Source organism: Battus philenor, unplaced genomic scaffold (assembly GCF_028537555.1).
Source record: "Battus philenor isolate CCGP_79_NKW_IND1 unplaced genomic scaffold, ilBatPhil1.0.hap1 SCAF_18, whole genome shotgun sequence".
NCBI lineage: Eukaryota > Metazoa > Arthropoda > Insecta > Lepidoptera > Papilionidae > Battus > Battus philenor.
In genome coordinates this window covers 5741175-5767374 of record NW_027181680.1, presented here as the reverse complement: position 1 = coordinate 5767374, position 26200 = coordinate 5741175, and the positions used below count along the sequence as shown (strand labels likewise).

The window sequence follows — 26200 nt, the reverse complement described above, 5'->3', positions numbered from 1 at the left end:
CGCAATTGTTCAAGCATTTTACCCGCCTTAAGAACGTATATTTGTACGTACCCATTATAAATATTCTTATTCTTAAAACTATTAATAGAAAAGTATTATTCTATCTTAAATTAATAAATATTTACGAACTTACGATGATAACTTATACATTTAGAACACAAATAATCTAAATATCTGAATAAATCCAAATTATCGATACAGACACTCCAAGTAACCTAATACAAAATCTTCGTTATACAATAGATGGCATTATATGATTGAATTTATTAATGGTTGATAGATTTAAAAACTACTTCTTGACACGAACTGTGCAGTTACTATTCCATTTAATGAGATCTGTTGACAAGTAACATGATTGTATTAGTAAAATTAAAATAAAAAAAAGAAGGCAAAAAGCCAACATCACGCGGTGTTCCCAGGCGGTTACCCATCCAAGTACTGACCACGCCCAACGTTGCTCAACTTCTAGTATGGACGTTGGCGAATCTTCTTATAACGCGAACAACACTAACAGTATTTGGAAAAAAACAGTAATTTGAAAAGGATCAAGGATTTCTAAAAATTCGGTAAAAATTAATAAGTGACAAAATCATGACGCTACCACTGAAATATTGGGAAGAAGAAGGCAGAAAATCGACATTGGACATTAAGTCCCCGACGGTTTACATTCTGAGAGTTAAGATCAATATTGATAATTCTTCATAAATTATCTGAAGTATTTCATCAACCTGTCGACAAAATGGCGTACTCTATCTAATTGCAAATACCAAAAACAATTGAAAACTTACACAGAGTCAAGTAAGACTGGGTACCGGTCAATAATTAGGCAAGTCTATCTAGTCCGCCTGCGCTGGCGCCGTCTGTTGAGCGTTTTTAATTAAGAGCCCATTCCCACGTGCACTGCATTTTATTTATTTACAAAATCAAACTATTTGACTATACTTAAGTATTTAAAAAGAAATAGGTTGAAGAGTTACTATGATTCGACATCTTCTTTTTAAGCTCTGATTTTCTTTTTGGGGCGAATTTACTCTGTTTGCTAGTTAACATTTATAGCCTTACTAGATTGTAACACCAGAAATCTAAAGGCGCTTAACATAAAATGATATAGAAAAACATAGGATGGATCGCAAATGTTATTGAAGTTAAATTGACTTAATTCCTCTTCTGGTCTAAGAACAGGTGAAAGCGCGACCATATATAAGGCCATATATATAAAACAATGTTATATATAATGTCTAATAACCGTTAGAACGCATAAGTTCTTAGCTGATCTCTACTTTATATAAAATATTTTCACTAATTTTCAAATCTTCAAGTGGTTTTAGAGATATCGTGATGAGTTTATTCATAAGTGGATATCGTTTACATTTATATAGGTATATAATTTCATAGCATAGAATTTGTCATTATGCTACATATTCTTCACGATAAACCATCTGCTCTGTTACCGCTCCTTCACTTTTACTGGGTAGGGGACCATAGAGGTAGTGCAGGATACCAGTGGGACATTTTTGGAGCAATATTTTTTCAAAGAATCATTTTGGGTCGACGTGCTAGCTCTGTAAACAAAGGCAGCACCAATATTAGTGTGAGCAGGCCTATAGGTTACTAGTATTTTAATTGCGACCCAATATTGCGTCTGCCCGCAGTCCGTTCCTGCAATCTAAACCGAGCCTATATTTGCATAACGGCTATATTTGAACTACTTTTCTGTAATTTTCCGGCACCGATAAACGCTCCTTTCCATTGATTATTGCTGCGGACATATCTGTTTAAGAAATCGGCGAATATTTACATTCCTCCTTAATAACAGAGTTATTATAAAACACGGTTTATTAGTAATAATAAATTAATACATTTTTAAAACCTGTCCAACAAATACGAATCAGTAATAATTTAGTAATTATTTATTATTTTAACAGGATTATTTGGACATAAGCTTTTGTTGAACAGTATAAATTAACAACATTAACATTTGAATAAAATAAAGAGACGGATTAAGCTTAGTACCTACATTATAAGGAATTATTAAGTTATGGTTTATTTATTCTCCGTGTAGTATTCGAGTGGTTGAAGAACACCACTCTCTTTTTTCCTGTCAGCTGCCTACTACCGTAACAGCTTCATGCACGGATGTAAATAAATGAAGGACGGTTATAGATTAAAACAGCAGTAAAACAGTCAACGTTGATCATCGGGCGGCGGTGAAGTGACTCGACAACTTCGTCGCAATAAAAATTATAAAGGACGAAGCGGCTACAGGAGCCCAGAGAAGTTAGATTGCGCTGAAACCAGAGACGGGATGGTCAAGTGAATCCAGCACTTAACAATTTCCCAAGAAAATCTTCCCTAATCAGTATCCGTGGAACCCTCCACGACCATTAATAGTAAAGATTATGATGCGAGAAGTTAAATGGTGACACAATCAGTACAAATACTGATACTTAAAGATTGTAACAGGCTGCTTTAAAGCCTTTACACCTGTAGTCAATCATCTTCTTTTAGTGTTTTAGGTAATTTTCAATTATATATTCATTTATTGTAGTTATTTACACATTTTATATATATATATATATGTATGGATGTATATATATATATATATATATGAGTGTGTGTAATATATATGTACATTTATAATACATTAATTACATAGTTTAAATACAATATATGTCTTGTCAAAAGCATAATACATCTCTACTATGTAAGGCTAATAATAAAGCATTACTAGCTTTTTAACAACTGGCTGAGATTTAACCTTTCTTACTTGGCACAGGCAACTCCTTCCATAAGCGTACAACATGAAACTGAATGATTTGTCAAGGAACCTAGTTGGAATGTCTAATTTTAGATTCCCTAATTTTTCGCCTAAGTGAATGTACTTGTAGAGCAAATTATATAAGAATATGTTCTTATGTATTTACGTATATATAGAGAGAATTAGAATTTAAAACGACTGAACGCAGTGACATAATAAACAGGTGATTGCGTATAATTCCCATTGGCGCTAATAAATTTTACTTGAATACGATAAGGACAAATATTTATCACTGCACAGAAACTGGTCCGTCCTTCGCTAGCTAATCTGGCCGGGTATGTTCTTAATCCAGCATTCTATTATTAGGCGGGAATAATTTATGGACGTCGCATAATCGAGCATTAGCATAGACCCTGGTCCAAACAATTACTCCGTGGAATTTGCTACGACATTCAGTTTCGTCATACTACTGTCATTTTAAATAGATGCATACTTTAAGGTTATGCTTGTGGATTGTTTATCTAACGAATAGCACATAAGATACCATAGAGTAAGGTATTCGATATAAATAAATGCAAGATTTAACATAGCTTTTATAGACACAAACACAAATGCGAAAAAGAGTGCCTCGATACCTTGCAGGGTCCGGGCTAATCTCAATCGATTTATAAAGTATTTGGTAGCAGTTATGACTCTTCTCTTTTATACCATTGGAAGTACATGTCCACCGCAGAATTACTACTAAAGTAAATTAAAATATATATTATTTTTAAATAGTATAAAATTCTAAACTGTTACCGAAATAGCCTTGGAGTAGAAACTGTTACTAACTTAATAATATTCTTGGGACTCAGTGGTCTAAAATAAAATTTCTTATAATAATTATCATATTATTATTACATTTCTTTAATACTATTCATTTGGTATTGCCCCAATTACTATGATACAAGTTGAAATATAATACGATATCACAATGATAGTTTCAATAAAAAAATAGTGGCATTAAGCGGACATGTATTCTTACGATCATAGTTTATAGTGCGGGTTGATACAAAGTAATTGAAACAAAAATTTGTTCATCCGAACTCTTAATTTAAACGGATATCATCAGATGGATGATAATATCGGATACAAATTGAATAATGTATGCATCAATATATTAAGATAAGATAATGGCGCTACTGAAACTATCGGACGGAAATTAAAAGACTAATCATATTTAAATGGCTGAAATAAAGCGGGTCTAAACTTTACGTTACGTAATAGCGCGAAAACCAGTAGTTTTTGAGTGCGGTGCGCTAATTACTAGTAATGAAACACACATCATTGAAGACGAATGTTATAATAATTTTAAAAGTAATTTTTTTCATATAACAGAAAATATTATTTTAAATATCCCTGCCATAGAGAAACTGTAAGTTGTTAAACTATTACTACATTAATTATTTTTGTGTAGAAGTTTATTCCATTCCACATTCCATTTAAATGCACCATGCTTTAATTTTTACTTAAAATGACTATTATCATTCAGAAAACAATTTCAATAACTAATTTGAACGTTCTTCTAATGGATTTTCCGGTATTATAAAAATATATATTGTTCTTGTAGAAATGTCTCTTAAAATTTGGTTAGAAAGGGAGAGGAATTTTGTCGATAAAGATGAATGTCAATGCACTGCAACCCGAACACGCACGATGAATCTATGTAATGCTGAGAAATCTCTTTCGTTGAATAAACCGCTTTTTTAAATTCACCCACAGCACTATCTCGTCGCACTAGCTAACAAAAGCAACATCCCGAGGATTATTCAGTAGGTACATTTTTATCATAGTTTCCGCCGCAGTCTAAATGTCACAGAATGGACACAACGCTTTAGCAAACAGAGTGGCGTGCGTGTTACCATGTGGACTCTTCTTCTACTAGCTTTAGCTGCTATTGGTGCTGATGGAGCTGCATTGCAATGTAAGCATAATTATTATTCACCATTACGCCATGACCATACGTGCAAATAATTTCATTCTGTATAAATGTAACCAAACATGACTCTCTTATCTTTATTCTTAAACAAATTGTCAATTTTTTTGTCATTGACAAATGTCATTTGCCTGTAAGTTTTTTAACCTGTCAGTTTGAATGTATGTATGATTTGCAGACCACTGAAGTCCCTTAGGCTAGAATTCTGTGTAATAACTAAGCTCCAGGAGTTCCTTGAAAGCTTAGTGTGGCTGCACTAGATATTTCTCTGGATTGCAATTTTTTATTCGTAGGATGATTTGTAAACAAACGATAGTAACTAAAAAAACCCAGTGGATTGGATTGGATAGGACGTAACCTAAAAGGTGGACAGACATTCTCAATTAGATCTTCGGATAGATGCAGACCCTGCCGTTTTCAACCGGTTTTTTAAAAAAATCTATGAGACTGATGCCCTAGGGCTGAAATAATGATAAAGAAACTAAGGCCTTACCACGGTTTATCAATTATTAATATATATAATATACGTTAAAGACATCACATTTAAACTTCAAACTTATAAATTTAATTTCCGAAGTTTCATTATTATAAATTTTTGTGGTTTATACTTCTGTTATATAATTTTTAGGTTATCTATTTATATTTACAGCACATTTGCCTACTGTGTCGTGGGAAGACGTAATAGCGGTAGGCGGCTTGCACATCGGGCACGGTCGGGTGAAGCGCCTCGTCGAGCTCAACGATGCGCAGGTATGAATTGTCTCAATACACTGTCGGCCATTTAAACTAACAACGAAATAGTTGTGGTATTGAATAGGGTAAAAATCCTTATACTTCCATGATGTCACTGTTATGTAGGTATAAAATGCTCCATTACTTCATATTGTCTTATACAGATTATTGTAACTCAGCTTATAGGCATATATATGCAATCCGCTTCCAACTGGTAATGTTGTGAATTTATGGTGAAGCCTATGTCCAAAAATCAACGTCCTTCTTCTTAAATAATGACTACATATTTCAATATAGAAAACCTGCAATGAATTTAAAAATAGTCCAATTAACTGTTAAGAAGTAGAAAAAATCTTTGTTTTTATAGTCATAATTCATTGAATAACGTTGTTTGAGCTCGGGTAGTATTTTTACTACTTATCTCCACACTTATAGTACGCTGAAAAAAAAATCTCAAATATAAAATACGTACATATTTGGCGTTCTAAAGCATAAACTCGAACACAAGAATGCATAAGATTTTACTGTACATACATTCAAATAAGAGAGAGCTCAACTAAAACTATTTAATTGTTAACAGTGAAGTCGAATGGCGCCAAAACGACGACTAAGTGACGCCCACACACTCTTAATGCCTCGCGTTGCATTTTGATTGATCTCTTCACTCGCGAGCACTCGCAATATCTGTGAAAACGTACATCCACTAAAACCCTCCATTAAGGCAAATCTAAAATAATGATTGAAAATAATTTTTCATGCAGGCGTGCATACGATTATTTTCTGTCAACAAAATATTGATAGCAAAACCACTGACGTTCGTCATACAAACAAGATATGTTAAAATGTGTTTCCAAATATTCGTCGATTCGTAACACAAATAAATCTTACCACATTTGTTATATAATAATATTAAATGATGTTGCATTTAATAGGACAGATTATTTAATACGTAGTTGATTATTTGAAGTGCCACGGACCTAAAATATAAAATATGACGTACAAAAAATTACCTTATAAAATTTCTACTTTCTTTGTCTCGTGGGGAAATTCTACATGGGATTCCCCTATGTTGCAGAAGCATCGAAAGGGTTGTGTTAGTTTCCTACTAGCTAATACTCCATGGTTTTCTTTGTCGTCTTTTGTGACACTACGGAAATACTTTCGTATACTACCACCGTCTTTTCCACACCGTTGGCCTAGTGCCTCAATGTCTAAGCGTAGAGCTAAAGCTCCCCACCCATAAATAAACGAACAGAATTGGCTAGTGTTCAACTACTAAGCCAAGACATACGTGGGACAGAGTACTTCGAATTCGCTGCCGAGGTCTTATAAGGAGGTTTAAAGAGGCTAGTCCTCCGTATTGCTTTATCTGATATCCAAATCTCCGGCTACAAGTGAGAAGCTCTGACAAGTATCTCTCTCTCCGCAGCCGTCTTCTGCAATGTTAATACAAAATAACTACATAGCCCAATTGCCAAAGTCTTTTTTTTTAAAAGCTTTATCTTTTTCCAATTTACAAATGGTTTAGAATACTACTAGTGTCTACTGTGTCTACTGTCTGTAGTGGTAATACTGTATATTACCACTACAAAATGCTACATACAGAACTTGGGAAAATTTAAATCAGGAAAAATGATGTTCATCATACCCCGATTTAGCTTTTAGCTCTTTACGCAATTGAAGAATTTTCGCAAAATAATTGTAAATTATTTTTCTGAGTATACCTTTACGTAACACATATATATAAAGTAAATATTTATCTACCGATATATCTATCTATATATTAAACCAAACAATATCTGTATATTAAAACCTTAATTAATGTATTTAATAGAGATTTTATCGGTAGTGTTTTCACTATGCCATATAACATAGAACCTTTGTCGTATATTAAGTATAAATAAATATTTAAATATATTTCATTTCATTTGCAAAAGAACATTGTACGTTATTTTGGCTATTTTATATATATGTGCAATGTAATGAATAACATATGCTCCCATTCCAGCCCAACATTGCGCATCAGCAATGCTTCTTACCAAACGGGAAACAAGGACGATGTAGACATGTACAACATTGTGTCTTGAATGACTTTAAGAGCGACTTTATGAAATATATGGACTACCTGTGTATTATTAAAGGATCGTAAGTATTTGTCAGTTATGTCAGTTACTTCTGACAGCAATTTTTAAATCTTGAACGATCACGTTATACAATTTTTGTGTTTTTAAATTTGTCCAGAATATGATAATAAGTATTAAAATATGATATTAATCAATAAAAAATTTATCGTTAAAAGAACATTTGCCTAGCCGTGTAAAAAATAACATAAATAAACCTTATAATTTTGTGTAAATTCGAAAATCCAAAATCTATTCATTTTTATTATTGAACTTGACTGGACAAAGTTCATCCATTTAGTTAGTATAATATATATTAACAAATTTATTGAAAAAAAAAAATTAGTACTCACATATTCAATAATGTTTCGGCAATCAAGGGAAAATCCTTATGGTACTATAATTTTAAATTCATTATTATTCTAAGAACAAAACTAGCAAGACAACTTTATTAATGACAAAAAAAAATTGTTTTGTTCTCTAGATTCTTAGGAGCTTGTTGCCCAGAAGATTATGTCTCAGGTCCAGAATCATTGGCAGGAAACCCAACAGCCACAGCATTCAGATGATTCTAAAATGCCAATTCTGAAGGGGAAGGAATGTATATTAAAATTTCAATACAAATTTGGGTTTTATTTCGACCTTTCACTAATTTGGCACTATATTATTTTGCAAAATGTTTATTGCCATTAAAGCCTTTGTAGTGTAGATTCTCAAATAACGAATTCTGAGCTAAAGTTCTTGATAGTGATCTAGACAATATTTTCGATTTTTTTTTTTTTAATAAAACAAGTACTTTAAATGACGTAAATAATGGGACTATTAACAAGACGGTTAACAAAATCAGTCCCACTGATACCTTCGATCTTATATCATCTTAAACTACACAATGGATTGTAATTATTAGTTTGTATTAATACAAGATAATTAAAGCGTATTACTTTCACGTGTTTTCATTTTTTGCGAATAATAAAATAATATTTTTACAGAATTGAACTCTGGTAGATCCACCAATTTATTTTTGAAAATAATGCCATCTATTGTTATTAAAAAAAACTACTTAGTAATTGCTTCCCTTTTAAACATAGGCTAATTAAAAATAGACGTAAAAGCTTTAACTGAACTGAACTTACTTGCTGGTAATTAATATAAGGTACACCTTATCTAATAATCAACGGTTATAAAAATAATAAATAACGTACAATTTTGAAGCATGTTCAAAATTCTAATTACCACATATTACGATTAATTATTTTTTAATATTTTGTACAGAGTATGTACTGCCAGAATTATTGGCCTGCGGCATTCCAATAGGAAAAATCTATTATTTCCAATTTCTAAAAACATAGCTTTTTGCTGACTGACTGTTGTACATTCACCCCGTTAAGACTTTTATAAAGGATAAAGTACCTCATTAATATTATTTAATATTATAACATATTTAATAGTGTGAAAATATAATATCTTATGATTTTATGTTTTACGTTACTGGCCGTTAACGTCAATCCGTATAACAACAATATAATGAAGAAACAATGTGCACTGCTTCTGGAGTATTGTACATTATTTCAACGATTAAATTCCATAACATTTTATGACCCATTGTTCAAATCATACTCTCCTTTAGATATATAATATTTTTATAACAAGAGTCATTTCTCGAAAGATTGTGCAATTGTTGTCAATTGGTTTTCCTGTTTCGATTAATGACTATAAAAAATAAAGCAAATTTTCCAATTATTCATATAATAATTTTGAAATATAATATTAGAACTTAATTTTGTTTAAATTTACCGAAGGGAGAACTATATATTAAATGTTGGGTAACAGAGAGGGGAAAATAAAATTTATTAATTTTGTTTATTACGGGAAAACTAAAAATCGACATCTATCTTTTCGGCTAATAAATATCTAAATTAAAAACCTAATTATTGAAAATAGTAAATTATTAAATATATACAAACCCTATAATTTTGGTTGATGATTTTTAGAACAATGATGCTATGCTTATCCAGTTAAACTTTCTGAGGAGAAAACTATTAGTGTTGAGTGCTAGATGGCGCTATTTCATTCGATTTATTGGATAAACAGTTGACAAAATGTCATTACTACGGTCATTTAAAATTTATTAGAAACTAGGCTTAAAAGTAAATAACAAATATTAAATTAAAACTTTAAGAGATCTTTAGACAATTTGCTCTTTATTGTACATCAAAACCGGATATTTAAGAAATTAAGTGAAATAGACAAAAGTTAAAAAAAAAGGACAAAAGAAGATTTTTTCCACATAACCATTATACTATTGAAAATCTTTAACGCTCTTTTTTACTCATCAATGGTATTGAGTAAAAAGCTTTGTGTAATCCTGTATTATTTTAAAATATAAAATTATAAATATAGATATTAAGCATTTGTTAAACAAGCAATTGTAATTTTACGTTAAATTTACACACGACATTGAAAAAAGAATTTTTTTAATCAATTACGTCATGATAGATAATGTATGTTTTACTATCATTTATTTACCTAATTTATCAGAATTATCCACGTTACTACCACCTTTTTTAATGTAGTCCGGTATTAGTCAATTGAATAGGTGCGATCTTTCATCATGATATTGCTACAACCCAAATTTTTAGCCATTCAGCAAAAATTTGTATTTTTGTATATTATTAGGGCGTGGCTGAGAAGTGCCAATGCATTCATTATGTAGCTCTGACCTTGCGCCAAAATTTTTCGGTCTCTTCAGAATTATTTAGACAGTGTCAGGTTAACTTTCAGAGGGCTACTAAAACTTGTGCCGTATTCTTTTCTAAAACTTCTATTGCTAAGGCATCGTGTCGCAACAAACAAAATGACAAAAAGGCGTCTATCAAACTGGATATAACGTTATGTTATGTATATGTTAGTATTATGTTGTTTAAATGGATATAACTTTTGAAAAAAAATAAGTTCGAAAATTCGATAAATTCGAAGGGACTTTTTCCTAACCTATTAATAATCTTTGATTTAAGCTATTCTTTTCAGTTATAGGAAGAATGTGCGAGGACTGTTGATCAACAAATCTGATTTGCTCACTCACATTTTATTGGAATTTTATTGTTAAATAAACAAAGTTATCTGTGGAACTTAACGTAATAGAAAACTACTCCTAAGGAGTAAAGGTTTCCTATTCTTATAGATTTTAAAGACAATGTTGTGAGATATAAATCACGTGAATGTTCCAAATGTAACGCCATTAGCACTTCAGTTGTTGCTCGAAGTCCATTGTCTGTCGTCAAGAAGACGATTATTTTGACAACGATCGGGAATCGTGGGCTAGCAGTTATCAAATACGAAGGTTCAAGCGGCAGCTACTGATATACGAGAGGCCAAAAATTTTAAAAACGTCTTTTATTTACTAGCTTCACAATCTCGCAGCGGAGCTCGTGTCCCAAAAAATGGAAACTAGTCTGAACCAAAAATAGCTTTATCAAATTCGCACAGATTGGTCACGACGCACCGGGCGCTATCAAATGCGAAACATCCTGCGGATTATTCAGTAGGTACAGTTTTTATCGTTATGGCCATCCTGGTTCATGTTACAAAACGCTTTTGCAACAAGAGCTGTGTGCGTGTTACCATGTGGACACTTTTGCTACTGACTTTAACTTTCCTGGGTGCACATGGCACTGCATTGCAATGTAAGTATATTTTTAATCTATATTTACGTCACGAGTTTACGTACATGCATTTATTTATTTATACTTTTAACCATTTAAGCAGTGCACAGATAAATTAATGAAGTTAGTTGCAATAACTTATACAAAATAAAAGAGAAAAATAAAATAGGTGACTGGAAAAAAAACATGATATAAATGTATAAACGTAAGATAAAAATATATAACATAAAGAGTAATAACTATGCTTTACTTTAAATTGATATCATTTAAATGTAATGTGTATAAATATAAAAATAAACAAGTTCTTTTGTCACTTGAGTTTAACTTTAATTTCTTGTCCACTTTTCAAAAATCAAGCAAAGGAAAAAGGTAATAATTTACATAATTTTTGTAAAAAGGATAGATTTGACAATTTTTTTTAAATTGTCATATCGTGGTCTTAATTTCAATAAAGCAAATAAATTTGAAGTTGAAGTTAATTAATCTTTTTAACTTATGAGAACCTTCGTTGCGAGATCGAATCAGAAATAACGAGATCCGAAGAACTACAGACACAGCAAGAGGAACTACAGAACATTGACACAGATAAACTCAGAAGAGGTTGGTGGATGCTGAACAGCGCAAAACCGATTATCGTCGCAATCTTTGGAGGAGGTTTATGCCTTTCTGTTGGCGTCTATCATCAGTTGACATAATGGTGACGATGATGAAAACATATGTCATATTTAAACAGTTATCTCTTAATATTTATTAGAGATCATATGCATAGGCTTTACTAAATTAGCATATTTTGGCTTTCTGATGCTACAGGTCATGGGACTAAAATTCTTCCCAGTAAAGGTGTTGCCAGTTAAGATGATTGTATTAAAAATATACATTGATAATTGTCTTATGTCTTAGTGAACTATTAATTAGTTATTATTGTTTTACATTTATTTATTTATAGCGCAACTATCGAGTGAGTCGTGGGAAGACGTGATAGAGGCGGGCGGCCTGCACGTCGGGTACGGTCGGGCGAAGCGCTTCGTCGAGCTCAATACTACGCAGGTACAACTGCTGCACGCTTTTTTTTACATTTAATTTCATTAAAGTAATGTGGCGGAGATAGGCCCCTCACTGGACCAACCACATTGTTAAGGTCAAGGAAAATCGTTGAATACACGTCAGTGCAAAACCAGTCATCGGGGTGATTTTTGAGGGGAGGTTTATGCCTTGCAGTTATGATTAGGTCTACGATCAATGTGTGTTACCTGAGACGACATACAGCACAGAAACGTGGTCACTCACTTCGGGCCTCACAGTCGTTTAACTAACTATGAATATGGCTATGCTCAAGATATCTCTATGGCGTCGAATGAAGCGTAAGTGATTTAAACCAGCGAATTGCAGCTGGCCAGTTATCAGAACATATATCCGCTGCTATCCTAAGATTCTGGAATGCATACCACGTTGAAAATATTATAACAGAAAATGTTATTACTTAAGTTATATTTACCATAGGTATTTATGCTTTTGTTCTTGATATTTTAAAATAAAAATAATTTTACATGTATGGGGTTTCTACAACAACTTATAATTAATTTATATTTAAAAATAATAATAACGAAACTAGATAACATTTTAAAGGAACTTTAATATAGTTGGGATTGTTGCATATGAGTCTTGGTTTTATACCTGTAGGGATTGTATTGTAAGTGGCGGCACTTCTCATTATCACTAATTAATAATTACTATTACAGCCGAATGTTCCGCATCAGCCATGCTTTTTACCAAACGGGAAGAGAGGCCGCTGTAGACATGTGAAACATTGCATCTTGGATGATTTTAAAAGTAACTTCATAAAATACATGGACTACATGTGCATTATCAAACGAACGTAAGTAATATTTTATTTACACACACTTTAATTCGTTTTATTTACTATTTATTTATTTATTTACCCTCATTAAATTTAGTATAAAGAAAGGTTTAATGCCTTTAGACAATACCTACCAGCTAACCCAAAGTGGTGTAGATTAATATTAATATAATATGTAATTATATATTTAATTATAAATATAAGTAATTAATTAAATATTTGACGTTGCATTCCAACGAATACTATGAAAAGAATGTTTTAAATTTAAGATATTATGTTGTAGTAAATGTTTGAATCCATATCAATATGTGTTTAGAAACATATATAGCTATGCATCGAACGTAGTTGGTATAATTGCCCGTCTGAAGTGGCAATGGGTGGGGCATATCGCTCGTACAAGCTGCCAAATAAACCCACGATTTAGCTAAAGTCGCGTAAATTCGCTGGATTCGGCAGCGTGACTGGCGCATTTGTGGCGCATTGTCGCGATATTTAGAGGAAACCTATGCTTTCCAGTAGGCGTCTATCGGCTGTCGTAATGATGATGACGATAATTATGTATAGTCAGTTGTAAACGAATCTAATCGACGTCATATTTTATCCGACGAGTGAGTAAGACAACGTTTCTCGACTAGTAACCGTTAACAAGTACACTTTGTCTTTTTCAATTCGACGTTGTCAATATGTAATTAACAAAAATTTATTTCTTAGTTCTTTGGGCGCTTGTTGTCCAGAAGAATTTGAAGCTGGCCCAGAAGCTTTGGCAGGTGATCTGCCCGCCACAGCATCCATAGAAGAATCTCAAGCAGTCATCAGAATCGTGCGCTCCGAGAACCGAGGTAGTAAAAAATACGCGTTAAAACATTTTGGTAGTTATGTTATATTTACTATAATATTATTTCTTAAATAACGACACTTGCTCGCCGACATCATTACATGTTTGGTAATCTAATACACAATACTCGCATATTGAAAACAATACCAAAATTTTAAGCAGAGTTTAAGTAATAACTGTATGACACTAAGAAAATTCTGTACAATACTTAACGCACACAAATTTCACACATGCACAAATACACAGCCGCAAAACCACACTAACTTTAACGTATAATAAAATAATAGTTGTATTTTGGTAACGTAAATATTGTATTCATTTTATATTCTTTTTTCACGTACTCGTACACTACTTGTACAGCTGCATTTAAATGTATCATTTATATTTCGTTGCTTAAGGATGATGGCGACAGTAACACAGTTAACAATTATTAGAAACGTTCTAGAAATAAATAAATTAAATTATGTCAAATTTTAAATAAATAAATAAAAATATATTATTTTCCTATGTATAGTAGTTTTTTAATCTAAATGAATCTGAACATATCAACTAATGATTACATAAATTTAGGACGCTTATTTAAATAATTACGAAACCGCAATATATTTATTAATAAGTGAAATGAACCTTAAGTTTTTTCATAATGAAATGTCCCATTATTTATGTAATTTTTAAACCAATAACTGATTACGTTTGAACCGAAAATTTCGTTTTAACTTGTCGCACATATTACGTAATTAAGCTTTTTTTTATCCATTCAGGAACTATGACACTTTCTAAAAGAAATATAAAAAAACTATCACACTACTTTTAAAATCATTTATTTATAATAAAAAAATTATAACAAAACTAAAAATAACGTAAGCTGTCCATTTAAATAATTTATATTATAAGGAAAACTTGAGCATGTAATATTATTTCCAAGGATGCGGTCTTAGCACACGCTCGATGAGGAGTGTGATGAGCGGTCGTCCTGGGACCCTTCGAGACTGGCCCTGGATGGCTTCCATCACCCCAGAGGGATTCGTGCAGTACTGCGGCGGAGCCCTTATAACTGATCGTCATGTGCTCACTGCAGCGCATTGTACAAGAAGGTCGGTTGACCATAAACAGAAAATAACAAAATTCTTACCAAAATACTTTAATACTTAAAATTTAACGCCATCTATATAAATCAATGAATCGCCGTGTAGAACTAAGCACAAAACTCAGGCGACTCTTCCAATTCAACAATTTTTTAATTTATTGTCATTAGGGAACGAAGAAACTCCAAAGGAAGAAAATAGTATGAACAATTTTTTTGTCGCACAAAACACGAAGAAAATTGAAACTATAATAGTTATTGTAACTATTATACAATGTTATATGATAGTAATGAAACTCTATCTGAATGTTCACAAATATGTTTTCTAAATATTTTTCTTTAAGGTTAATATGAAATTATTACACCAATATATAGTTTTACATTAATAATAAACTAAGCGTTATACCAAAATCCCAGAATCTGACTCTTTTTCTATTGCCATTTCATAAAACTGATCAATCTCTATGTCTAGATGGAAAGCTAACGAATTGTTCGTGCGACTCGGCGAGTACGACCTCACACGGACAAACGACTCCAGGACGTATAACTTCCGTGTCGTGGAGATCAGACAGCACGTCGGCTTCGAATTGTCGAACTACCATCATGACATCGCTATACTGAAGCTCCACCGGCCAGCGGCGTTCAACACCTACGTGTGGCCTATTTGCTTACCACCGCCTGGACTCAACCTGGTCGACGAGATGGCTGTTGTTATTGGTACATTTCAGTTGCACCTTGTGCATAAATTATTACATACATAACCTTTGAGATTAGAACTCATTTGAAACACTTGGGGCAGAAATTTTATATAAGAAATAATCCGAATGAATAAAATTACTGTAACTACTTGCACTTGTGACAGTACTTTGTATTGGCAAAAGATATTTTACTATTTTTACTGTTTTGCTATATTTGTAAAGGAATGGACGACCCAATATGCCGCTTTATACTTCGTATGAGAAGCGAATGTTTTGTTATCTATTTACGTAATCCAATGATGTTTAGGTTGGGGCATGAAGTCCTTCGGTGGGCCACACAGTGATGTGCTGATGGAGGTATCTGTCCCCGTGTGGGAGCAGAAGAAATGCCAGGATTCCTTCGTCGCGACCGTCTTCGAAGAGAATATTTGCGCAGGCGCGCCAGAAGGAGGCAGGGACTCTTGTCAGGTAAGCAATTAAAAAGCAAAGTTATAACAATACATAGATAATGTATGAAAACCTTTTACATGTGTATTATAACAGTTATAAAGACTTGAAATAGTCGTGAGCACAAAATTAGTTGCAAATAGAATCCACCTCATTATTTTTATACCTTTATTTACATGCCGATTGTATATAATATGTAATATTTGGTTTAAAAGCTTGTGACACTTTATAGTAGATTCCTTAAATTTTTGTACTTTTGTATAGGCAACTCTATCCGCTTTTGCAATATACTTTCAAGTAATGCCTGAGAATAATAATAATTATTTGGAATCAATTTGATTAATTGGAAACACATGCTTGTTAAAATTTCTACTTCATTCATAGATTTTCGTAATATTTAATACTATTTATTGAACCCATAATATGCAAAATTCCATAATTCGGAAAAAAAGTATAATGAGCGGTCTCATCATTAGAGGCATTTACGAACAGACAACCATAGTATGGATACAAGAAGCAAAAGTAGCGGGTTCTCGATGTGTACAAAGTACGACACAGTTTAGAATATGATAAATATAATTACATACATTTAGCTAAATAACGCATATATACATATACTCCACATACAGATAGTGCTTGCGAATGATTTACTTTAACTACTGTGTTGACGTATGTGAATATACTATTATAATAATATACATACGAGATAAGTGGATGGAGGTGAGTTACCATTCGAGCACGTAAAGACGAGGACTTAAATGGAGGTGTTATCTAGGCGGTATATTCACATGTATTTACAAATACTATTTATAATTTATCCTTTCGAAATTAACACAATGGCAGCGGCTACATCATTGATGGCAAATCCGCGTTTGAATTTGTATTCGAACGAACACGAATAATTTAATTCTTAAATATGTCAATGTATGGCTATAGTGGCCAGCAAAAAGGAACGTTAACTCTCCACCTATAGTATTTGAGGAATTGTAAATTGATGACTATAAAGAGTTGTTATTATTGCAGGGGGATAGCGGCGGTCCCTTGATGTACCAGATGCCGAGCGGACGTTGGGCGATAGTAGGAGTGGTTTCGTGGGGCGTGCGATGTGGTGAGCCGGAGCATCCCGGACTCTACACACGAGTCGACAAGTACTTGTCCTGGATAGACGAGAACATTATATTCTGAACAAAAATCAATAAAACGAAATTTTATCATTAATTAATTAAAAAATTAATGTTTCCAGGTGAAAATAATGTAACTTACAAAGAATATATATTGATAGATTAAAAACTGTTTGCTTTCTAGTAAAAATATCGTAATGTCTGTTTTAACATACTAATCATTGTGTTTTTGTCTTGAGTATATTAAATGGCTCAGCGTCAACATCTTGACCATTTCCCCGCGTTTCTTAATAGCTTACAGCATATGCAACACTTGTACCTGATTCACTATGGGATAAAAGGAGAACACCACATGATGAAGATCAGAATCTCAATGATGTAATAAACAAATACAATTCGAAAGTTATTTAAAAAACAAATGGTAATTATCAAGGTGTGAACAATACAGATGCATCACATATCTTAGTGTCAAAGCCTTTCTTGGCCAGATTTAATATCGATATTCTTGATACAGAAAAATACCATTTTAAAGTATTGCGTCCAACGCGAAACTTCCTCCTTACGCATATTCTAGTGCATGATTCCGAAGATCCCTCTAATATGGCTTTGCAGTAGCTGACAATATGTTACCTAACAACGTATTAGAACCTACATTTTAATGCTTTAGTACCGCTGCGGTTCCTGAAAACGGTCTTTCAAAAAGACTTCAGTTGATGAAGAAATGTATCTAATAAGATCTAGAAGAAATGAAGAAATGTATCTACGTGCACTTTAAGTCCACTCTGGCAGCATAGTGTGGGTAACAATACTATCAGGTTGCATTTGCCGTCAATTCAAAGTTAAAAAAAGATAATGAATCAAAAATAAAATGTCTTCTCTTAATTAGGCTTATACTCTTTTTGAGTAAAATAAAACTTATTTTGGAAGGCTAAAGTGGCATTGAGCAGACCACGTAGCGCACAATGTTTTGGAGCGGAGACCGCAGACCGGCTAGCATAGCGCAGAACAGCCACCTACAAGGTTGCCAGACCTTATAAAGATTATCAGAAGACGCTGGACACAGGCCACTTCCAACCGTTTCTATTAAAAGTCTATGGGAGAGGTTATGTTCAACAGTGTCCTTCTAACCACGTCACCTGTTGTATTGAATCGTCAAGAATGCATATACGAAAAAAAAATTTATTCTGTATGCGATATATTTAGTTGCTTCATAGTCTTTGTTTCAGAGCAGGATTAAAACATAATAAGTTTAAAACGAAAACCGCTTTCTCAAATTCACAAATAGAGCGCTATCAAAAACGAAACTTCCTGCGGATTTTTCAGTAGGTACAGTTTTTATCGTTACGTCCGCTACGGTTCATTTTATAGAACGATATTTTTAACAAAAGCTTTGTGCGTGTTACCATGTGGATACTTCTGCTACTGGCTTTAGCTGCCCTGGGTGCAAATGGGACTACATTGCAATGTAAGCATATATCTTATCTATGTTTACATCACGAGCTTTCGAGAAAGTTATATATTTATATAAGCCTGTTATTTATATATTCTCTTCTTATACAAAATACTAGTCGTGTGAGCGGTAATTAAAAAAAATAAGTGTGATAAAAAACCTGACTTAAAAATACAAATTTAAGGCAATTTTCTATGCAACAAAAACGTTATTTCATTAGCAGAATAGGCTTGCTATTTTTTTTATTTAACATATGGTGGTTTGAGATTTTTTAAAACAAATATTTTAAAAGTTGATATCTCCTTTTCAAACTTACCTCACATTTGAAGAAATCAGTCTTAAATTATTCATTAAAATGGTCTTTATTAACCTAATAAAGGTGAAGAAGTCAAAAAGATTCTATACAAAAATATATACATTCAAAGTTATTCTAAAATTTCATTAAATGTACCCAAAAAGTAACTAATGTAATGGTAAACTTCATTATATTATGAACATTTATTTATTTTAAGCACAAAAATCGTGTGCGTCATGCGAAGTCTGGTATGATCGGGCGAAGCGCTTCGTCGAACTAAACACTACGCAGGTACGACTGCTCTCATCACAGTGTTGAACATTTAAACAGTTTCTTTAATTACATCGTGTTTTCAGAGACTACATTTTTGGGGTCAAAAAGTCACAATATTATCAATATTTATGTTTTCGCGAATGGAAGAGCGCTAAGTGCGGTAAATTTTATTTAGTAATTAAGCTCAGGGGATTATCTGGGAGCCACGGCTTGAGAAAACATTAGCGCAGAGAGAAGTGATCGAAGATACCCCAGAAACGCTTCACTTAATGATTAAAGAAAACTTGTTTGTTCATCATAATCATCATATTATCTGATAGACGTCCACTGCAAGGTAAAGGCCTTCCGCACGGATCGACAAGATGACCGGCCTTACGCTGCCTGCATCACTAGCACTAAAGACGAGCTACGTCGGTGACATCAGTTTCTCTGCAAATCTTCCCATTTCTGTGGGTGATCTAGCAGGGAAGCTCGGAATATAGCCTTCTCTCTCTCTATTTCTCTCTGGTTTGTTACATGGCGGAATCTCATGTATGTGGTACATACTTAAAGATAACATTTGCTTAGATAAAAGTGTCGAAAGAAGTCGAGTAGGTGTTTCTGTCTCATACTTGTAGGGATTGTTTTCTACGTGGCGGCAGTTGCTACTAACGTGTTTGGTATTCTTAAAAAAAAAACTGTATTAAGCCGAATGGTCCACAACCGACATGCTTTTTACCAAACGCGAAAAGAGGCTGCTGTAAACACGCGAAACGTTGCACCTTGGATGACTTTAATTCATCTTGCATTACCAAACGAAGGTAAGTAACGGTCACGCTGTTAAATTATTTACTATATTTGCGTTTAAATATTTTGATGACACAAGCAAAATATTTTGCATGATGCAACTATTAAATTAAAAGCCGTTTTATAAATTTAATATAACATTTTAGTAGACCTATAAATATCAATTTGTTTATGTAAATTTAAAACTATTATAATTGCATAGACAGTACCAAGAAAGAAATGTAATTGACATCACAGTCCATCCGGCGATACGGGAAAACAACTAAAAGTTTTCGTAACGGATATCTAGTACTCAATATTTATAGTTTAAAAGCAAGGAATCTGCACTGTTAATATGTTAAGGGCGTGAACGAAAGCCGATGCGAAATCTCATATATGATTTTGTAAAAGACGTTGCAAGGCGACACTGGGCATAGGTAGCTTGGTTCTCTGGAATTTAGGCGCCATGGAGCGTTTTTGCAGTGAACAGCGTGCATAATATATAAAGGCTTATAACAGAAATAGCGATTTGCGGACTATTAATCTTTTATTTACTTTACATGATTTAAATCAATGATTAAATAAATGATAGTGTAACCAGATCGGTCAAAAAGTTATGCTTTCTAAGTTTACGAGTTCGAAAGTGAATCAGAAACGTCTTGACCGGAACTATATAATAAAGTGCGGGCTGGAAGCGCCTTTAAACTTCACTTCCACAATTTGGAGGTAGTTCGAACTCAGGGAAGGAGGCTGGGAAAGTATAGCTGATGATGAATATTTGCTTATGAAACTAAAGAGCCGCAGCTTCACGTCCAAAGTTCCGTATGTGGCACGCGAGCCACGTGTCGCCGACCCCTAACCCAGAAGAGTTTGAATCCAGCCTGGAAGCTTTAGCTGGAGATCTGCCAGCCACAGCATCTAAAAATGAATCTGAAGCTGTCATCAGACTCATGCTCTTTATGAACCGAGGTAAGGAAAAGTAAGTGATTATATCTTTTGATATAAATTTATATTTCGTTTATTATAACAATATTTCTTAAAAGACAGCACTTGCCGCCGATAATATTACGTGTTTAGTAACCTATTAGATAACCCTACATATACAAAAATTCAGCACATCAACAATCATGAATAAAGTGTAAACAAAAAATCCGAAATTGGCTTCTAAAGAAAAATTATCTTGTCAGTAAGCAATTTCCGTACAATATTTTATTCACATAAACACACACTCATAAACACCTTAACGTGTAAATAAAAATTAAAAAATAGTTGTTGTATTGTGGCAACATGAACATAATTTTTATCATAAATTTAGATCCTTTGTTTACTATTTCTACTTCTGCATTTAAATGTATCATCTAATTATACTTCGATGTTTTGGGAAAGTGACACTGACGGCTGTAACACAGTGTATAACTAGTATAGCAGCCTACCACATCTTCTTTTCAGGTGATAGACGCCCACTGTAAGGTACAGGCTTCCCCCAAAGATCAGCACGATGACCTGTCCTGCGCTGCTCGCATCCGGGGACTTCCCATGATCTCAACTATGTCGTCAGGGTAGAGGCGGGAGAGGGTATACCCACGCCGCTTCTAACCAGCACGTGTTCGCCACTCATGACGGCCTTTTTTGAACCATTTACACTTTACCGTTTACACTTTATAATTTCAAGGCATTAGCGTTAGGTAGCTCGGTATGTTTATATAAATAATTACGATGCCGTATAATATAATATAATAATTAATTAGCAATATTAACCTTAAGTTCTTTCATAAGGAGATTTCGTCAAAAAAAATTACTCAAATTGTGTGGACCAATTTCGTTTTTACTTGCCGCTTCAATTGCTTAAATCTTAATCTAATCATATTATTTCAATAACGAAATTTGATTTTAATAGTAGTTATTTATACGTACAAACACCTATAATATTTTAAAAATTAACGAACACTTGAAAAATAATTTCTCCGATAAGAAAAAGTGAAGTGTTGTGTATAATGTTATTTCTAAGGATGCGGTATCAGCACACGCACAATAAAAAGTGTGATAAGCGGTCGTTCGGGGAGCGTTCGAGACTGGCCCTGGATGGCTTTCATCACCACCGAAACATTTGAGAGGCACTGCGGAGGAGCGCTTATAACCGATCGTCATGTGCTGACTGCAGCGCATTGCACAAGGAGGTAGGTTGTCAAAAAACTTTAAATAACCACTTTATTACATACACCACCTACATAAATGTAAATGAACCACCATGTGGAGCTTAGCACAACTCGAGTTTTGTTCACACACAGCTCCTCCGATTCGGCTTTTTTTATTTATTTTCTTTAAGTGACGAGAAAATTTCTTGTGTAAACCAAAATTAAAAAACTTTGTGTGAAATAGTATGAAGAAATTTTTTTTAAAACAAACACACACCGCTCAGTGCAGATCGCTTCCAACCGGTCTTTCCGGAAATCTATGGGAGAGGCCTATGTCAACATGCCAAAGTATTTATATGGCTGAAATGATGATGATAACACAACCTACAGAATAAGTTACAACACTTGTCTGACAGCTAGCCGCAAACATTTAACTTCTATCAAAATATTAAAAAACTACGTATGAGGATCTTAAGTACATCACATTGAAAAGTATAAAAAAATGCATTTTATTTAATATTGCACTGGCTCAATGCGGGCGGATAGCCGGTTTTGTTAAGGTTTGGCGTAAGACTCTGCTTGCAAACCGCATGCAACTGTTCCCATTGGACATATAGGGAAGCCTGTGTCCAGGATATCCTAAGGTTAAAATGATGATGAAGATTGTATTTTACAAAACCCATTAACTTTTGACTGTACAAAGTATATTACTGGCTGGAGAGATTTTATAGCCCTGTCGTAAGGCCACAAGTTCCCTTATCTTCTATTGAGATAGAGTTTACTAGCTGATGATCGCGCGCTTAAGAGCGACCTTTCGCATTAGCTTGATGGCTGGTAACCGGCAGGTTACCGCAGCTCTAATACTTGCCTGCTTAGCATGAGGCTTATGCCAGATAATACGCACCGCAGCTGGGTCTACGTCAGTTTAAATCTCGTGATGGGAATCAGGAAGTGAGTGTCCTCAGAAACTCCGTCTCTATATCTGGACAGTGTGAGAGCCAGCTTATCTGACGTTACGAACGAGAATTAATTCGTTAGTGTATTCTTAGTGAAGCTCGGGAAGTGAGTGAGACTAAAAACTCGATAACGTATGTCGAGGGTCAGGTAGTGCGAATGCGAAGTATGACAGCGAAGTATATAATGAAACTATATTTATCTGAAATTTCAGAAATATTTTTCTTAGGATTTATCATGAAATTATTACTCCAATATAATTCGCATTATTCAAAACAATGATTTTGTATTGATATTTACCAGTGGTTGAAGATTTTGTTAAGAGTACTTTACGAACCAAGTCAATCTCTATGTCCAGATGGATAGCGAACCAATTGTTCGTGCGACTCGGCGAGTACGACCTTACACGGACAAATGACTCCAGGACATATAATTTCCGTGTTGTGGAGATCAGACAGCTCGTTGGCTTCGAAATGTCTAATTACCATCATGACATCGCTATACTGAAGCTCCACCGGCCAGCAGCGTTCAACACCTACGTGTGGCCTATTTGCTTACCACCGCCTGGACTCAACCTGGTCGACGATATGACTGTTGTTATTGGTACATTCCAGTTTCTACTTGTTCATAAAATCTTATATAGCTAACGCATAGACAGGTGATTGTAGAAAGTCTTTCAGATTAGAACCCCGTAGCAGTATTGAAACACTGTTAAGACAGAAAAAATCCGGTGTGGATTTCACATGACTTAATTTTGCAGACACAGACTGTATATATCTATTCTGTATACAGTTAAACATCGACAGTAACATTTATTACATTACAGTGTGTTAATTTAATAACTTAAAAAAAAAACCATTAAAATATTTGATGCTTATTCGAAGTGGTTTCCATCGGCTATAATACAGTCTTTTAAATATTGAGGCCAGTTATCAATAGCAGCACGCACTCTTTCTATGAGAAAACTCTTCACTGCCAAATATATGGATTGTTTCAAAGACTCAAATTCATAAATTATCATAGCGTTTAGAGTAAGCCTAACTATTTAAAACTGACACAAAATCATAATCCAGTGGATAAAGATCAGGACTAGATGACGGTCAGTCTTCAGCTCCGATAGAGTCCAGATCGTTCCTTCATAACCAAGATTGAGTGGATCGGGCTTTATGGCCAGGCACCGAGACTTGCTGAAAACACCATTCATGGTTATCGGAAATGGTGTCATTAGGTGCTTAACTACTTTCTCAAAAATGGTATTTTGATACACATGTACCAATGTTTTGTTACCTTTTCACAAAAACATGTCTCAGCCGCACATAGCTCTTACCTAACACTCCACCAAACCATTAATAAAGCCGAATAATGTCCACGTTTTACTTTGTTGACTATTTGGAAAGCTTCTTTAGAGCTTTCAGCACATGAACGACAATTGTTTGTTAAAATATTGGTCAATTGTAAAAATATTTCCATCCGTAAACAAAATTTTTCAGTGACCTCCTTTGTGGACCGCTCAAGTAGTTCCTTTTATTTTATCACCCTATCCTATTTAAAATTATCAATAAAGAAATGACCGCACTGGCTCTTATAGGCTCGAAGTCGTTAAACATTTTTTTAAATATATTACTATTTTAGCTATCTTCATCTCCCGAGATAAAATCTTTTGCTTTCGGATAGAATTTTTACCCTTAGCGCTTTCATCGCCTTTTTCGTACGAACACTTAGTGGACAGCTAGATCTTTTTCTGTCACAAACAGAGGTTTCTTTATACCTATAATTGCCCGTTTTACAAACATTTGACTTGCGTATTTCAAAATTGTAATTAGCACCGTACCTACTTTATGTAATGCAGCATAAAGGTCATCTTTATTACCCATTCATTAATAAAATGTAATGCCATTTTAATTTCACAAAATATTCACGTTGGCGCGAAAATAAAAAAAAATACATTATAACAAAATGTCAGGTTCAAAATTATAAAGTAGTATTTTCTTTATTTTTAATTATAACAATATTTATGTGTAGGTTGGGGCAGGAAGTCCTACGGTGGGCCATATAGCGACTTGCTGATGGATGTGGCTGTTCCGGTGTGGGAGCAAAAGAAATGTCAGGATTCCTTAGTTGCATCTGTATTCGAGGAAAATATTTGCGCGGGCGGGCCCGAAAGAGACAAAGACTCTTGTCAGGTTAGCAATAGTAAAGAAAAAATGTCAAAGACCTCTGAATATGTAATGGGTTTGGGAAAAAACATATTCAAATTTTTATAGAAAATTTTATACTTAAATTCTAATGTTTAAACATTTAACTGTAGAATAATATTTTGTTCAATCTTTTTTTGCCATCTAGTAGTTAGTGATATGGTGCCGTTGCAGTAGAAAAATTTTAGGACGGCAAAAATCATCATCATCTCTGTTGCGAAACTAAGCGAGCATGATGATCCAATCCCATGCTCTTAGCCGCCTTAGGGAGCGCCGTGGCGCCCCCTGAGACGGCGGCACCCGTGTCCATTGCGCACCCTGCACAATAGGTTAAGCCGCCCATGAAGAGGTCTGTATGTAGCTGCTCGTATAGAGATTTCTGAGAGATTCCTTGAGCTTTACAACTAAAGATAAGTTTACGAAAAGCACCATCTGCATCAAACTCGCGGAATCTATAAATGCTAGTATAACAACAGTGACTAACCATCACAATTAAAAAAAATTACTGCAGTATTAAAGAAGTTTGTGAAAGTGTATATATAGTATACTAAAATGTTTATGAAACACAATTATAAAAAGTTCTTATAATTGCAGGGTGATAGCGGCGGTCCCCTGATGTACCAAATGCCGAGCGGACGTTGGGTCGTGGTAGGAGTAGTGTCGTGGGGAGTGAGATGTGGTGAGCCCGAGCATCCCGGAATCTACACAAGAATCGACCAGTACTTGTCCTGGATTGAGGAGAATACTATCTTCTGATCAAAAACCAATTAGACAAGATTTTATTACTAATGACATGACAATGACAATAAAGAATATACATTAATAGATTAATACATTATATTG

The 26200-nt window shown here is 33.9% G+C and overlaps 3 protein-coding genes across 3 annotated transcripts; all 3 read left to right on the top strand.

Annotated features, from left to right (window-relative positions):
- The first annotated feature begins 4639 nt into the window (after positions 1–4639).
- LOC137920427 (uncharacterized) lies at positions 4640–8170 on the top strand. Its single transcript, XM_068763786.1, has 4 exons — positions 4640–4721; positions 5383–5483; positions 7474–7610; positions 8070–8170. The coding sequence occupies exons 1-4, from the start codon at positions 4661–4663 to the stop codon at positions 8152–8154; spliced, it is 384 nt and encodes a 127-aa protein (XP_068619887.1). The 5' UTR covers positions 4640–4660; the 3' UTR covers positions 8155–8170.
- A 3019-nt stretch (positions 8171–11189) lies between these two features.
- LOC137920426 (venom protease-like) lies at positions 11190–17462 on the top strand. Its single transcript, XM_068763785.1, has 8 exons — positions 11190–11268; positions 12194–12294; positions 12987–13123; positions 13817–13944; positions 14866–15034; positions 15497–15741; positions 16030–16190; positions 17193–17462. Exons 1-8 carry the CDS (start codon positions 11208–11210, stop codon positions 17352–17354), a joined length of 1164 nt encoding a protein of 387 aa, XP_068619886.1. The 5' UTR covers positions 11190–11207; the 3' UTR covers positions 17355–17462.
- A 3435-nt stretch (positions 17463–20897) lies between these two features.
- Positions 20898–26181, top strand: LOC137920462 (venom protease-like). Its single transcript, XM_068763829.1, has 5 exons — positions 20898–21042; positions 22082–22250; positions 23521–23765; positions 25185–25345; positions 25952–26181. The coding sequence occupies exons 1-5, from the start codon at positions 20898–20900 to the stop codon at positions 26111–26113; spliced, it is 882 nt and encodes a 293-aa protein (XP_068619930.1). The 3' UTR covers positions 26114–26181.
- The last annotated feature ends 19 nt before the right edge of the window (positions 26182–26200 follow it).